Source organism: Lissotriton vulgaris, unplaced genomic scaffold (genome assembly GCF_964263255.1).
Source record: "Lissotriton vulgaris unplaced genomic scaffold, aLisVul1.2 SCAFFOLD_1747, whole genome shotgun sequence".
Classification (NCBI taxonomy): domain Eukaryota; kingdom Metazoa; phylum Chordata; class Amphibia; order Caudata; family Salamandridae; genus Lissotriton; species Lissotriton vulgaris.
Window position 1 is genome coordinate 275,999 of NW_028241884.1, and position 16,230 is coordinate 292,228.

Consider the following 16,230-nt stretch of genomic DNA (forward strand, 5'->3'; position numbering starts at 1 on the left):
TATGGAACTGTGCTTTTCTGTATATAGAGGTAACTCTAATCGCTAGTATATGAAGTAGACCTTTGTACTCTCTACCACTCCTGTGTGACTCTTAGAGTATATCCATTTGTATCCCTTCCCTATGTATATAGAGATAACTCTAATCACTAGTATATGCAGAAGACCTTTGTACTCTCTACCATTCTTATGTGACTCTTAGAGTATATCCATCCATATCCCTTCCCTCTGTATATAGAGATAACTCTAATCACTAGTATATGCAGTAGACCTTTGTATATCTACCATTCCTCTGTGACTTTTAGAGTATATCCATTCGCATCCCTTCCCTATGTATATAGAGATAACTCTAATCACTAGTATATGCAGTTGACCTTCGTGCTCTCTACCATTCCTGCGTGACTCTTAGAGTATATCCATTTGTATCTCCTCCTTGTGTGACTTTACATCTTGTACATTTGCAATTTTTTCTGGTTGTATCCTTTATGTAACACATGTAATCATAAGTCCTTATGTTTTTCAACTGGTTCTTATGTAAAGCGCTCTGACAACTTCGGGTAAAGTTTGCGCTATATAAAATCGCATTAATAAATAAATAAATAAATAAAGTCAACAACTGCACCCGCCTGCAAGGGGATGTCTGGGTGGTCCATAGGACCCCCTTTACCCCACCTCAGACTCCTGGCATCAGGAGGCGCACTGACGTGGCACACTATCAGTGTGCCTCCTGAGAGCTTTTTTGCCTCTGCGCCCATGTCTATAATATGGCGTAGGCGTAGAGGCAAAAGGATATCCATCATTTGAATGGGGCATGCCTCCATGTAAATGAGGGAACGTCCTCTGCAGATAAGCTACGGGTATTACAGAAGGGGCTGCACAGGCGTCTGCGGCCCCTTCTATAATACCAAAGTGCCCCGGGGGCACGCAAAGAGGGCACAAACTCCAGTTGCGCCCCCCCCAGGCACTTCGAGTAATCCTGCACCGGTTTTGTAAAATTTCTCTCTTTGGCAGAAAGAGAGCTAACTGAATGAGCGGCAAGCCTTCTTAAAGTTTTAAAGTAGAACCAGCTGTGTGTTGGCGCTTTGTATTTTAATATCAGTGCTTTATCGTGTAATGAGTTTAAGTAATCAATCGTGAATAAATAAATTGTAAAGTTGACGGGCCGATTCACAAAACTAACTTAAGACAAAATCCTAAACGTACTACTTTTGTTATTCACTGAAGTTAGGCTTTTGTCTTAAGTTTGTCTTAAGACAGACTTAAGGCAGACTTAAGACAAGATCCTAACTTAAGTCTGTCTTAAGTCTGTTTTAAGACAAAATTAAGATAAAATCCTAACTTCTGTGAATACCAAAAGTAGTAAGTTTAGGATTTTGTCTTAAGTTAGTTCTGTGAATCGGGCCCGACGTTTCTAGGAAACCTCTTTTAAATCCCCTCTTAGATCCCAAACTTCGTGATCCCGACAGTTCAATTTTCCCTTGGGCTCTAGTGATTCCCTCTGCATGAAGGTTCAGAGAGTTTCTTAACTCGCCTAAAGATCAGTTAAAATGCTGCTACGTATCTTTCTGCAGCAAACGCGCGACAGATCTATTTCTGGACACACCTGAAATGCTCATTGTCGTTAAACTCTAACATAAGATGATTCTGCCTGTTATTCTCTGTCTTTTCTATCTTTGCTTACGCCATGAATTCCTTTAAGACAGCAGTTTGAACTTTATAAATTTCTAAACACAAAGCAAGTGAAATATCCTTCTGCAAGTTGCCTTGGTGATGATTTTAAATTTGTGTGTATTTACCATGTTCTGATTCTCAGATTCCAGGAGGAGATACATGGAGCATATTGTAGAGCGCTACGGAAGGATAAAAGACAGAAATGCCCGGCAGGGTGAGACGGTCCCACTGCAGAAAAGGTACACACAGCTGTTGATTGTCCAGAAGTATCGCTACGAGGAGGAGCGTCAGCACGAGATCACATCCTATGGAAAGAAGCACATTAGTATCATGGACAGTCTGGCCTACTCTGAGCATTATATTGGTTTAGAGGCTCTCTTCGATTTCATGGAGGATGAGTACAGACTCAGGACCATAGTGCTGCAGGGGCCCGCGGGCATCGGGAAGACCATGACAGCCAAAAAAATCATGCTGGACTGGGCACAAGGAGAGCTCTACCAGGGACTGTTTGATTATGTGTTCTACCTCAGCTGCAGGGAAATCAACCAAGTCAGAACAAACAAAAGTGTCTTTGATCTGATTGCAGCCGGCTGTCCCGACAGGACGATACCAGCGAGCGCGCTGATGGATGATCCCAGCAAGATACTGTTCATCCTTGATGGCTTCGATGAGCTGAAGTTCTCTCTCGATTTGCAGGAGGACCAGTACTGCAGTGATCCATGCCAGAAGAATCCTGTGGAAGTCACCCTGAGTAACCTGTTGAGAAGAAATATCCTGTTGCCGTGCTCCATCATCATCACCACACGTCCGACGGCTCTGGCACGGCTCATGAAGTGCATAAAAGATAATCTTTGTGCTGAGATAATGGGATTTACAGAAGAGGACAGGGTGTTGTACTTCCTTGGTTTCTTTGACAATGATGAACAGGCATTCCGAGCCCTTGCCGTGGTGCAAGACAATGACACCCTGTATACCATGTGCTTCCTCCCCATCGTCTGCTGGGTCGTGTGCACGGTCATGAAGCAACAGATGGAGAGAGGCCAGGACATTACAAATGCATCAAAGACCACAACGTCGGTCTATTTGTTCTTCTTGTCCAGTTTGTTGAGGGACCATAGTGATGCTTCCGCAGAGACCATGCAAAGGAGCCTGAAGAAGCTCTGCTCCCTGGCACTAAATGGCATCTTTGAGCAGAGAATCCTCTTCAATGAGGAGGACCTTACGCAGTCCGGCCTCGAAGTGTCAGACATCCAGTCGCTGTTTCTCAATCAGAACATCTTCCCCCAAGACATTGACGTCTACTCAGCCTACAGCTTCATCCACCTCAGCTTTCAGGAGTTTTTTGCAGCCCTGTTCTACATTCTTGACATCAATGTGGGCTCACTAAAACCTCAGAGAGATTTAAAGCAGTTATTGAAGGAATATAGTGAGCATGCAAGAGGCCATTTAAAGCTAACAGTGCAATTTTTATGTGGCCTGATCAACAAAGACCAAGTGTGCCATGTGGAGAAAGTCCTAGGGTACAAAATATCTCAGAGCGCCAGAGCTGACTTGGTGGCGTGGCTTCAGGGGCCAAAAAAGGAAACACTGCTATTTGATGTTTTCCACTGCTTGCATGAGACTCAAGATGAAGAGATTATTTCCAGCGCCATGAACAATATTCAGAATATAAATATAACATGGTCCAATTATAGGATGATTGATTTCAAAGTGCTTTCACTCTGCTTAAAGCATTGCCAAGGAGACAAGACTCTCAACCTGTCTGGCATAGACTTCAGGTCAGAACATCAGGAAATCATGAGAGCTGGGATCATAAATTGCTCTACTCTCAGGTATGTGCTTCTGCATATTAACCATACATGTTTTAAATTTAGGTGTGTGGCTCTGTGTGGTAAATGTAAATGTTCCATCTATGTAGTATTTGTGAAAACTATTGCTAGCCAAAGGTGGTGAGGTGCAGTACAGAGGCAGAGACAGAAATATAATCAACATGAGATTGGAAATGTAGCTGGTTTCTTGTTATGACATCATGATGTAATGTTGTCTAAAGAGATTTAAATAGTAGATCCTGATATGAGTTTGAGTTCTGTTTATTGAGGTGTGTACCTCTCTGTGTTAAAACATCAGACTCTACAGTCAGGTTTGTGTCTCTTTGTGTTAAAACATCAGACTCTACAGTCAGGTTTGTGTCTCTTTGTATTAAACCCACAGACTCTACATTCAGGTTTGCGCCTCTTTGTGTTAAACCTTCAGACTCTACAGTCAGGTTTGTGTCTCTTTGTGTTAAACCCACAGACTCTACATTCAGGTTTGCGCCTCTTTCTGTTAAACCTCAGACTCTACATTCAGGTTTGTGCCTCTTTGTGTTAAACCTCAGACTCTACATTCAGGTTTGTGCCTCTGTGTGTTAAACCTACAGACTCTACATTCAGGTTTGTGCCTCTCTGTGTTAAACCTTCAGACTCAACATTCAGGCTTGTGCCTCTTCGTGTTAAACCTTCAGACTCTACATTCAGTTTTGTGTCTCTTTGTGTTAAACCCACAGACTCTACATTCAGGTTTGTGCCTCTCTGTGTTAAACCTTCAGACTCTACATTCAAGCTTGTGCCTCTTTGTGTTAAACCTATAGACTCTACATTCAGGTTTGTGCCTCTTTGTGTTAAACCTCAGACTCTACATTCAGGTTTGTGTCTCTTTGTGTTAAACCTCAGACTCTACATTCAGGTTTGTGTCTCTTTGTGTTAAACCTCAGACTCTACATTCAGGTTTGTGTCTCTTTGTGTTAAACCTCAGACTCTACATTCAGGTTTGTGTCTCTTTGTGTTAAACCTCAGACTCTACATTCAGGTTTGTGTCTCTTTGTGTTAAACCTCAGACTCTACATTCAGGTTTGTGTCTCTTTGTGTTAAACATACATACTCTACATTCAGGTTTGTGTCTCTTTGTGTTAAACCTCAGACTCTACATTCAGGTTTGTGTCTCTTTGTGTTAAACATACAGACTCTACATTCAGGTTTGTGTCTCTTTGTGTTAAACCTTCAGACTCTACATTCAGGTTTGTGCCTCTTTGTGTTAAACCTAAGAATCTACATTCAGGTTTGTGTCTCTTTGTGTTAAACCACAGACTCTACATTTAGGTTTGTGTCCTTAGTATATTTCATTGTAAACACCAGGAATGCAAAATATTATTGGTAATATAATGTGTACACATTTACCAGGTAGACACATAACATGTCACTAATCGTTATCTACACCTGTCACTTTGTTCGTTCTCCAACCCATGTAAAGCTTTTAATATTTTCATTTCACCGTGCGGACACGTGATCGGCCGCACAGCCAATCACAGACAAGACATTTTTTTCACAGTATCCGAGAGGCATACAGGATTAACATCATCTTATAGCATTTTTAGTATTACATGCCGGTCATCATTCGCACTTAAATAGCTTTTTGAAAGCTACGCGTTCGAGTATTTTTTCGTTAGAGTAGTCTTACGAACACACGCAATAATTGTTCAGCCAATCAGAGCACAGGAGACATTACCCACATCACATGACATTCTATATCCTTTCATAGCACGGCATTCAAAAACACGAATATCGTCAGAACATTGAACGTTTTGAACCCACGAGCACGGAACCCAAACAGTCTTGTCATTTTCTTGTAAGCAGAAAAACTCGTTTGAACTAGATACCTTTCGTCCCTCGGGGACATAACAACAAATACGATATCACGTTAAACTGTTTACCTGATCCAGTTTCACCTTTTTTTGCAGCCTTGTAGTAACCCTCGTAAAGGACAAGATTCACACTTGAATCAGGTCAGAATTGCTATACAACAAACGCTGCATGGTTTTCATTTTTAAAACAGGAGCACGAGTTCATGGATAGTACCGCCACCAAACCCTCACATCCTCATCCTCACTGTTTTACACATTGTAGGCATTTTTAGTTCACAAACCACATTACTTTTATTACCCTTTATTTATAACTATTACTTTGATATCTACTGTTTAATAATTTTTTAACTTGATGTATTTATATTTTAACACTGTGCTTGTACATATTTTATTGCACTTTTATCATCTTAGACCGAAATAAAGTTATCAAAGTTCACGAACCACATTACTTTTATTACCCTTTATTTAGTCACCCCCATAAGTTGACATGCAAGACGTAAATTTGTGTTACACCTGATGAATGACTCTGGAATCTCCCTATCTTACCCTTATGCATGATCACAAACGCATCATATATAATGAGTGGGTGTACAACATGAACTGTAAGTGAAGATTTTGACTTGTTATTGTACTTGGTCACTTTCAGAAACGTACATGGTCCCTGAGGAAGGGCTGTGCCCGAAATGCATTGGGCCACCGGGCCACTTGCCTGAACATTATGAAAACAATAATGTGATAAATTACAAAAACAATAAACTAAGAATGATATCAACCTTATAAGAAAATCTCATTACTTTTTTGAACAAATCAAGGAATGATTCATAGAGTGCCCTGGAGGGACACTGATCTCGAGGGAAACAGTGCAAATTTCAGTATTGTTTTTCACCCCAGGTACAGGGGGAGTTACTCCACAGGCACCACCCACCCATATAGACATTGTCTACATTATATACCAGGTGTGCGTCTCCTACAAGCCGTTTTGGGATAAACAATTAACTCTTTATGTTAAACCTCCGACTCTACATTCAGGTTTATGCCTCTTTTTCTTAAACCGACAGACTCTACATTCAGGTTTGTGCCTCTCTGTGTTAAACCTACAGATCTACATTCAGGTTTGTGCCTCTTTGTGTTAAACCTACAGACTCTACATTCGGGTTTGTGTCTCTTTGTGTTAAACCTACAGACTCTACATTCAGGTTTGCGTCTCTTTGTGTTAAACCTACAGATTCTACATTCGGGTTTGTGTCTCTTTGTGTTAAACCTCAGACTCTACATTCAGGTTTGTGCCTCTTTGTGTTAAACCTCAGACTCTACGTTCAGGTTTGTGCCTCTTTGTATTAAATCTATAGACTCTACATTCAGGTTCCTGCCTCTTTGTGTTAAACCTCAGACTCTACGTTCAGGTTCCTGCCTCTTTGTGTTAAACCTCAGACTCTAAGTTCAGGTTCCTGCCTCTTTGTGTTAAACCTCAGACTCTACGTTCAGGTTCCTGCCTCTTTGTGTTAAACCTCAGACTCTACGTTCAGGTTCGTGCCTCTTTGTGTTAAACCTTCAGACTCTACTGAAGGCTAAGAGTGGCAGAACCTCCTGCACAGCGCCAGGAGGGAGAGCTGGGAGAGACTTCCTTCTTCCACCCACCTAGTCATGACACCGCCAGCAGAGGCCTTGGTGCGGAGGTACAGGTGGTGACCAGACTCCGGGGAGGGCCCAGGGTCCTGAGGCCTGATCCTGTGGCTGTTGGCTGTTTAGAGAAGAGAGGTGAGGAGACAGAGGTGTCAGCATGATGCAGAAGGGGAAGTGCTTGGCTCCCACACAGCTGCATTCATCTGGTGATAGTGGCGGGTGTTTGTAAAAGTGCATGAGAGAGTGCAGCAGAAGCCAACCCAAGGGACGCTGCAATGCAGCAGATCAGAGACATTTTCCCTCCCCTGGGACTGGATTTCAAGGGTCGCACCATCTGTTGAAGCATTAGTCTGCGGCACAGTGCACCCCATATGGTAACATGGAGCCATGCACACCCTGGTCTGATGAGTAATACCGGAGCAATGCGCAAGGGAACTTGCTCTGGGGCTACCGGATACCAGCCTGGGCATTAGTGCAAATTGAGGGCCTACCCATCCTGAATAGAGTGAGTGTGGGGACCCCCTCATTGGGGGTAGTAAATGAGACTGAAGTTAGGACCCCCATGGGGCTGTGGGAAAGGAATGTACAGAGATGGGGGAGCCCTCCGACTGCTGAAGAGGCTCTGCCCTTAGGACTCGATTGTGCCATGGCCTGCCCTCCACCTGGTGTGGTCCCACCAGGGGCATCGGAAGGCGCTGACATCTTATCAAGTGGAAGATGGCCAGAGATAAGGAAACAAAGCCTCCCCGACAAGGTAAAATGGACAGATATGTCAAGGTAGTGGCACCCACGGTGGAGGTGGCTTCATCGCCGGAGCCCAATAACGCTGCTCTCCTCCACGCTATCCACTGATCAAGGGAGGCCCTGGAGAGGGGATGGGAGAGGTGTGCTCCGAGGTGTCTCGCTTGCACCAGAACCTCTGAAAGGTGGCAAAGAGGGTCACCTCAACAGAAAACAAGATATCCAAACTGGAGGACACAGTGCAGGCTATGGAAGAGGCCCGTGCCATGAACAGGGAGGGGTGTGGTGGCTCAAGGATGATGAAAATAGGTGTTATGTTCCAGTGTTCTCATTAATTCTGTATTACATCCTCTGTTGTAATGGTCTTGGTGTATGTTGCATCATAGCCATCTTTGGGTACCTAGGTTATCAGAATGCCAGCTTCCTTGAAGGTCCAGTAGAGTCCGCTGTTGCTGTGGGCTGATGATGGGAGCTGCTCTGTGAGGGGCCTTGGTGCTGTGTTCCTTCTTTGAAGAAGAAACCTACTCTTCAACCTCTACTCCTGTGTGGAGTTAACTTCGTGCTCTACCTTTTGGGATTGATACTTCGTGTTACTTGCCGATTTTTGTACTACTGACAATGTTATTTATATACATTTATCTGTATTTCGTAATTTAAGTGCTCGCGTTGACTTGGTTTGAAACCTCCGCGAGCACCAACGTTGAACTTTGGAATTCTCCTCCTCCTCAGATTCCCCTTCACACGGCGTTCGTTTTAAGATTCATATTTCAGTTTCCATCACCGCTGATCCTCCTCAGTTCAAGTAACAGCTGATGTCAGAGGCGTCCTGATGCATCGCCGACGGTCTCTACAAGGCAAGATTCAAACCTTTGAGAGCTTGCATTCTACATTTTGGTCAGTTTTCCATCTCTTCCACAATCTGACCGGAATTCTGCAAGTCAAGTGCGGTGATGCGCACACCTTTCCATTGAGGATCGGTTTCTTATTTTTATAATCCTTTCCATGCTACTGTTGCGGAGCCATTTGGTGGTTTTAGACACCTCTGCCTATTATTAAGGTGCTTCTTCATCTCCAACTTCCTTTGGTGAGTACCTTACGCATGGTGACGTGCACACCTTTTCATTAGACTCCAGCTTTTTGGGAATTGTGCACTCCAAGGTTTCCCTCCTTATTTACAAACATTATTGCCATTTCATTCAAGAGCAGTGACGCGCACGCCTCTTTTCTTACAGTACTTTCCTCCTTGCAACCTTAGGTCCTCTTTCAAGCGCGGTGACGCGCACGCCTCTTTTCTTACAGTACTTTCCTCCTTGCAACCTTAGGTCCTCTTTCAAGCGCGGTGACGCGCACGCCTCTTTTCTTACAGTACTTTCCTCCTTGCAACCTTAGGTCCTCTTTCAAGCGCGGTGACGCGCACGCCTCTTTTCTTACAGTACTTTCCTCCTTGCAACCTTAGGTCCTCTTTCAAGCGCTGTGACGCGCACTCCTCTTTTCTTACAGTACTTTCCTCCTTGCAACCTTAGGTCCTCTTTCAAGCGCGGTGACGCGCACGCCTCTTTTCTTACAGTACTTTCCTCCTTGCAACCTTAGGTCCTCTTTCAAGCGCGGTGACGCGCACGCCTCTTTTCTTACAGTACTTTCCTCCTTGCAACCTTAGGTCCTCTTTCAAGCGCGGTGACGCGCACGCCTCTTTTCTTACAGTACTTTCCTCCTTGCAACCTTAGGTCCTCTTTCAAGCGCGGTGACGCGCACGCCTCTTTTCTTACAGTACTTTCCTCCTTGCAACCTTAGGTCCTCTTTCAAGTGCGGTGACGCGCACGCCTCTTTTCTTACAGTACTTTCCTCCTTGCAACCTTAGGTCCTCTTTCAAGCGCGGTGACGCGCACGCCTCTTTTCTTACAGTACTTTCCTCCTTGCAACCTTAGGTCCTCTTTCAAGCGCGGTGACGCGCACGCCTCTTTTCTTACAGTACTTTCCTCCTTGCAACCTTAGGTCCTCTTTCAAGCGCGGTGACGCGCACGCCCCTTTTCTTACAGTACTTTCCTCCTTGCAACCTTAGGTCCTCTTTCAAGCGCGGTGATGCGCACTCCTCTTTTCTTACAGTACTTTCCTCCTTGCAACCTTAGGTCCTCTTTCAAGCGCGGTGACGCGCACGCCTCTTTTCTTACAGTACTTTCCTCCTTGCAACCTTAGGTCCTCTTTCAAGCTCTGTGACGCGCACTCCTCTTTTCTTACAGTACTTTCCTCCTTGCAACCTTAGGTCCTCTTTCAAGCGCGGTGACGCGCACGCCTCTTTTCTTACAGTACTTTCCTCCTTGCAACCTTAGGTCCTCTTTCAAGCGCGGTGACGCGCACGCCTCTTTTCTTACAGTACTTTCCTCCTTGCAACCTTAGGTCCTCTTTCAAGTGCGGTGACGCGCACGCCTCTTTTCTTACAGTACTTTCCTCCTTGCAACCTTAGGTCCTCTTTCAAGCGCGGTGACGCGCACGCCTCTTTTCTTACAGTACTTTCCTCCTTGCAACCTTAGGTCCTCTTTCAAGCGCGGTGACGCGCACGCCTCTTTTCTTACAGTACTTTCCTCCTTGCAACCTTAGGTCCTCTTTCAAGCGCTGTGACGCGCACTCCTCTTTTCTTACAGTACTTTTCCTCCTTGCAACCTTAGGTCCTCTTTCAAGCGCTGTGACGCGCACTCCTCTTTTCTTACAGTACTGTCCTCCTTGCAACCTTAGGTCCTCTTTCAAGCGCGGTGACGCGCACGCCTCTTTTCTTACAGTACTTTCCTCCTTGCAACCTTAGGTCCTCTTTCAAGCGCTGTGACGCGCACGCCTCTTTTCTTACAGTACTTTCCTCCTTGCAACCTTAGGTCCTCTTTCAAGCGCGGTGACGCGCACGCCTCTTTTCTTACAGTACTTTCCTCCTTGCAACCTGAGGTCCTCTTTCAAGCGCGGTGACGCGCACGCCTCTTTTCTTACAGTACTTTCCTCCTTGCAACCTTAGGTCCTCTTTCAAGCGCGGTGACGCGCACGCCTCTTTTCTTACACTACTTTCCTCCTTGCAACCTTAGGTCCTCTTTCAAGCGCGGTGATGCGCACACCTTCTTTTCAAGAGTTACACACTATACATTTTGAATTGTACATCATTTTCTGTTTATTATTTATTTCACCGTAATATTGCTCTTCAGACAGCCATTCTTCCTGCTCCATATTTATCATAAGCAGGGACACCTAATATTAAGTGGAACCAATGGTATAAATCTTTTAATAGCTACATATTGGCAATTGATGGTGTCAACTTTTCAGCCGTTAGGAAGAATACTAGGCTTTATAATCGCCTGGGTTCTGAGGGTCGGAGGATATTTGATCACCAACCACCCATAATTCGTCCTCCTTCTGATGACTGGGATGAAGTTGCTGAGGCAATAGCCAGGTTAGAAAAACATTTTAAAGATGAGCCTAGAGTCATTGTAGAGAGACACAAATTCTATACTTGTAAACAACATGAAGACAAAAACATTGATACTTTCTTAGCTGAGTTAAGAATCTTAGCATCTTTCTGTGAGTTCATAGTTCCAATTGAACAATATCTAAGATTGTAGTAAATTTCTTGGGTGGAACAGTACCATGTCAGGATTTATGTCATAGCTAGAATGTAGACTCTTTTGTTGCCAGAGGAGATTGGACACCGTAGTTTCCACTTAACTGTGTGGAGCTGACTGGTGCTGGAGGGTCTCTGGTCTCACCGGGGGGGCGGGGGGGGCGGTTGGGTTATATATTTATCCTAAGAAACATCTCTACTCCTGCAAACGACCAAGAACTCATCTTTACATTGGCAATGATTGGGAATCAGATTTCACCCAGTGTGAAGGATTTCAGGATTTTTTGTGAAGGAAAAACCAGAGATTATAAATCTCTCTACTTGATTCAAAAGTGTTTTATTCGGAATTTGAATATTTCCGATCTACAAATATCGAGCAAGTTTTATCATTACCACAGCACTGCAACTTCTACATGTCATCATAGCTCAAGGTACTGTTTCTTACTGTGGCTGTGACAGTTGGCAGTTGGATTGGATTTTGACGCGCACCCCTCTTCTTTAGACGCGTGCTGCTGTTCACGTGACCTCCTTGTCCACACTGCGTCACTGCGTTGTTGAGTTGCGTCGTTTCCTGCTCGTGCCACATGTCACTATACAAGCTCCATTTTCTGAAAAAAACCGATGTCACCGATAAAGTTTGACTTTACCATCTGTTTGCTTGGCAGTTTACTCTGCGCTGTTCTGCACATTGTGTCTCGGTGATACACACTTTATTTATCATCAGTGTGCTTACAAAAACAGCTGGTCATTCTACAGCTCTGTGCGCTGTGTATCAGTGAAATACACACTTATCGCCTTGTGGAATATCAATTTTGGTTGCATTTCCTCTTCAAAGGGTGTCAACCATTTTGTGGTATTTCTTCTCACATCTCATCAGTGATGCACACACTTGGATTGTGTGTGTACTTTTAAGCCTGCTCGAGCAGTGATGTGCACACTTTATCCTGGTGCGTGTTTCTATCAGTGATGCGAACACTTTGGAAATATTTCTTTCTACATTTATATTCAAGTTAATAATGTATTACATATTCAACGTAGTTTTGTTTTTCCTTATTTTCTAAATCTCGTATTACTTGCTTTCTGGTTTTCTCATGGCACCTTTGCAGGTTTGTAACCAGCCTTCTACATTTTTACCTGTACCTATCAAACCAGCATTAATCTGGAAAAAATGGTATAAAACTTTTGAAAACGACATTGTTGCCGTTGATGGGAAAACGTTTTGTGCTGAGAGGAAACATGCACTTTTGATCGCATACTTAGGTTCTGCAGTTATTGAAATGTCTGAACATGTACCTCCCATAGCGGCACCAGCGGGTGCAGGTGACTTTTGGGACATATTTAAAGAGGCTGTGGCTGGATTGGAAAAACAGTTCACTGATGAACCACATGTTTTAATAGAACATCATGCCTTTCACAAAAGGAAGCAATTTGAAGAAGAGACTGCTGAAGAATATGTTGCAGCATTGAGAGTACTTGCTGCTAATTGTGAGTTTGGATCTAATGTACATATTTGCATTAGGGACCAATTTGTGTTTAATTGTAAATCTAAAAAGATACAGGAAAGATTATTGGCTTGTCGCAATCCCACACTCAATGAGATTTTAGATATTGCTAAAGGTATTGAGAGATCTATTCAATTTTCTAAAGTGCTGTCTTCTGCAGAAGGCAATGTTATTACTCCTGTATGTGCAATTCAAGTTGAAAAAAAAAATGTCAAAACTAGTAGTGGTGTTAAACCTAACAAGTCTTTTTGCTATGGATGTGGATCCAAGTCACATCTTGCCAACAATGCTGAATGTCCAGCTGTTAAAAGAAGATGTAACAAATGCAACAAAGTTGGTCATTTCCAAAGTGTGTGCAGAAATTTTAGGAGCGGGGCCAGTGTTAGTGTTAATACTGTCAGTGATGTCTGTGACAGTTTAGAGAATCTGATAATCACTTTGTATGATCCTTTAGTTGACGTGAATGTGGTGCGTGTTGGTGTTAAGGCACCGTTAGGTGAAGTACATATTGGAGATGTCAGTTTGGAAGTAATGGCGGACTCAGGTTCCCCTATTACTGTGTTATCTGATATCACTTTTGAGGAGTAATGGAAAGGTATGCATCTAAAAACCAATGATATTAATCCTAATGCTTTTTCCGAATTTTGACATCAACATGTTTGGCTATTTTACAAAAAAATGTATGTTTCCAAAACGTTTTTGTCCACCACAAGTGTGGGAGGGTATACTCAGACATGAGTCCCTTGCTCATTGCACCATCAGGATTCAAGCAAGCCGGGCCGACGAAGGCTGTAATGCCAGAAACCGGTCCCTGGAAGCTTGTTTCCTTCCCAATATAAGAATTGGCTTGGTAGTTTGGTTTGCCCTGTTCCCATAATGCACTGGGACAGGGACAGACTAATTTGCATGTAGCCAGGTTATGAGCTGGGATGGTGCAGTGAGCTAAAAAATGGTGATGGATTAAGCCCTGATCTGTTGACGGGGTAGGAGTATTCTGCATCATTCAGAAACTCTGTCCATCACCTTTTCCAAAATGTTTCCAGGGGTGCTACATTTTTACTAAAATCTATGTTGCAATCCATCAACTGTGTTTTTTGCAATTTTCACCCCGAGTGTGCTGGGTATGCTCAGACGTGAGTCCCAGGCTCTCCACACCACTGGAGTCAAGCTATCCAGGCTGATGAAGGCTGATAGCCAGAAACCGGTCCTTGGATGCTTGATTCCGGTCTGGAAAAGACATGGCTTGGTAGTTCGGACTGGACTGTTCCCATGAGGCACAGGGTCAGAGCTGATTTGCATATAGCCAGTGTCTAACCCAGGGTGGTGTGGAGTGCAAAAAACAATGGATTTAGGCCCAGATCCTTGTACTGGGGTGAATGTATGACATTGTTCTACATTCTGTCCATCAACTGTGTTTTTTGCAATTTATGGGAAAACATTTTTGGATGTTATGATCTTGGCAAATTGGGCATAATTTATGTGCTGGTACTGATTCTCCTCTTGTTTTAAGAGGTATTTCTGTGAATCAAATGGAAATTCATAATCATTCTATCGACAATCTCATATCCAAATACAATGCTGTATTTATTAACAAAATAGGACAGGTGAAGGGTTTTTCTCATCACATTAAGTTGAAAAAAGATGCTATACCTGTTCGACATAAAGCCTGTATGGTACCGTTAAGTGTTCGTCAAAAACTCAAAGAGCACCTTGGCACCTTGTGTGCTGATGGTATAATTGAAACCACTAACAGCTCTGAATGGATTTCGGCTATTGTAATTGCACTGTAAAATAATGGGGATTTACGGCTATGTGTGGACCTGAGGTCGCTTCATTGTAACATTGTTATTGCCTGTCATCCTCTACCCAGGATACAGGAATTACTTGCGACTCTCAATGAGGTTAAGTTCTTTTCCATAATCGACCTCAAGTCTGCATATCATCAGGTAATGCTGGATAATGATTCTAAAGATTTGACGTTATAAGAAACAAGGGAAACCTAAAAGGGCAATTGGTTAAGGACCTTGAATAGTTACGTATATTACAAAACAAGTGGTCCTTAGACGGTATGGGGTGTATTGACAGGAAATAAATATAGACTGAATAGTATAGTATATCCTTTGTTTATTTTTTAAAATTTTTTTGGGAGTTTTCTATAGCGCTAGCCAGACCCGGAGGTATCAGAGCGCTTCACCAAAATGGTTATAACCAGATCACATTGTTAAAATAACACAGATTATTGCACCAAGAGTGCCCAGGTAAATAGTGAGTCCAAGGTCAAGGAGGTTCGTTAATCCACCGAAAGGTCCAGGGGTGTGAGTAGACAGCAGCGGTTCTTGTCCAGTGATTTGTGCATATCATCTATGACATTTAGGATGGCAGTCTCTGTGCTACATCATTTCCTGAAACCTGATTGGTGTGGGTCGAGGAGGTTGTTGATGTCCATGTGGTGGGAGAATTGACGGAGAACACATTTTTCTAGTAATTTTGCTAGGAAAGGAAGATTGGATACAGGTCTGTAGTTGCTAAGATCGTTGGGGTCAGCACCAGCCTTTTTTATTAGTGGTGTTACCTGGCCTATTTTGAGGCAGTCAGGTAGTCAGGTATGCTTCCTGTTTCCAGGGAGTTGTTAATGATCCTAGTCCAGGTGGGGGCTAAGGAGTTTTTGAGTTGTTTTGCCCGTTGTGCGGAGATGGAGTCTTCAAGGTACGATGAGGGTTTGGATCCGGTGGTTAGTTCAATAATTTCAGTTAAAGTGGTGGGAGTGAAGGTTAGCCAGTTGTAGGTAGGTTGGTCTTTACTGAGTATCAGGCCGGTCTTTGATGGAGGTGGATGTGCCGTCAGTGAGAGCTCTATATTTAGAATTTTATAGCTGAAGAAATTAGCAAATTTGTTGCATAGCTCTTTAGAGGCCGGGATAGCAGCCGGAGGTGGTTTAGATGTTTGTTGTCTGATAATGTTGAAGAGTTCTCTGGGGCGTTTTTTTGCATTGTTCAGTGTGTCGCAAAAGAAGGAGTATTTTTCGTGCGCGATGTGCTTGTTGTATATCCTACGTTTTGTTTTGAGTAGTTTGAGGTGAGTTGACGAGGGGTTATTGTGCCAGAGTCTTTCAGTTGCTCTTAGCTGTCTTCTTTCCACGTTTAGTTCAGAGTTGAACCACGATCTCGATGGGAGGGTGTTGCTCTTCTTTTGTTTCATGGGTGCTAAATTGTCCAACATGTCAGTTAGGGCCTCGTTATATTGGGTGGTAAGTTCCATAGTGGACCTTTCGTCTTCATTGGGGGGAAGAGTGAGTTCAGACTTTCTTCTAGTTCTTCCAAGGGGATCTGTCTCAGGTTTCTTGTCCAGTGGAAGTGAGCGTTCCTGTTAGGAATTTGATGCGTTTTTTTGATTGATGTGGAAGAGGATGAGATGATGGTCTG

At 43.5% G+C, this 16,230-nt stretch overlaps 1 protein-coding gene across 1 annotated transcript in view; it reads left to right on the forward strand.

The window, feature by feature from the left end:
* The window catches only part of LOC147669868 (NACHT, LRR and PYD domains-containing protein 3-like), a 316,105-nt gene that overhangs the window by 183,349 nt on the left and 116,526 nt on the right, over positions 1 to 16,230 (forward strand). The window contains exon 3 of the mRNA XM_086948188.1: positions 1,811 to 3,500. Coding sequence (XP_086804314.1) covers positions 1,811 to 3,500 — 1,690 coding nt within the window. The remainder of the gene's footprint in view (positions 1 to 1,810; positions 3,501 to 16,230) is intronic.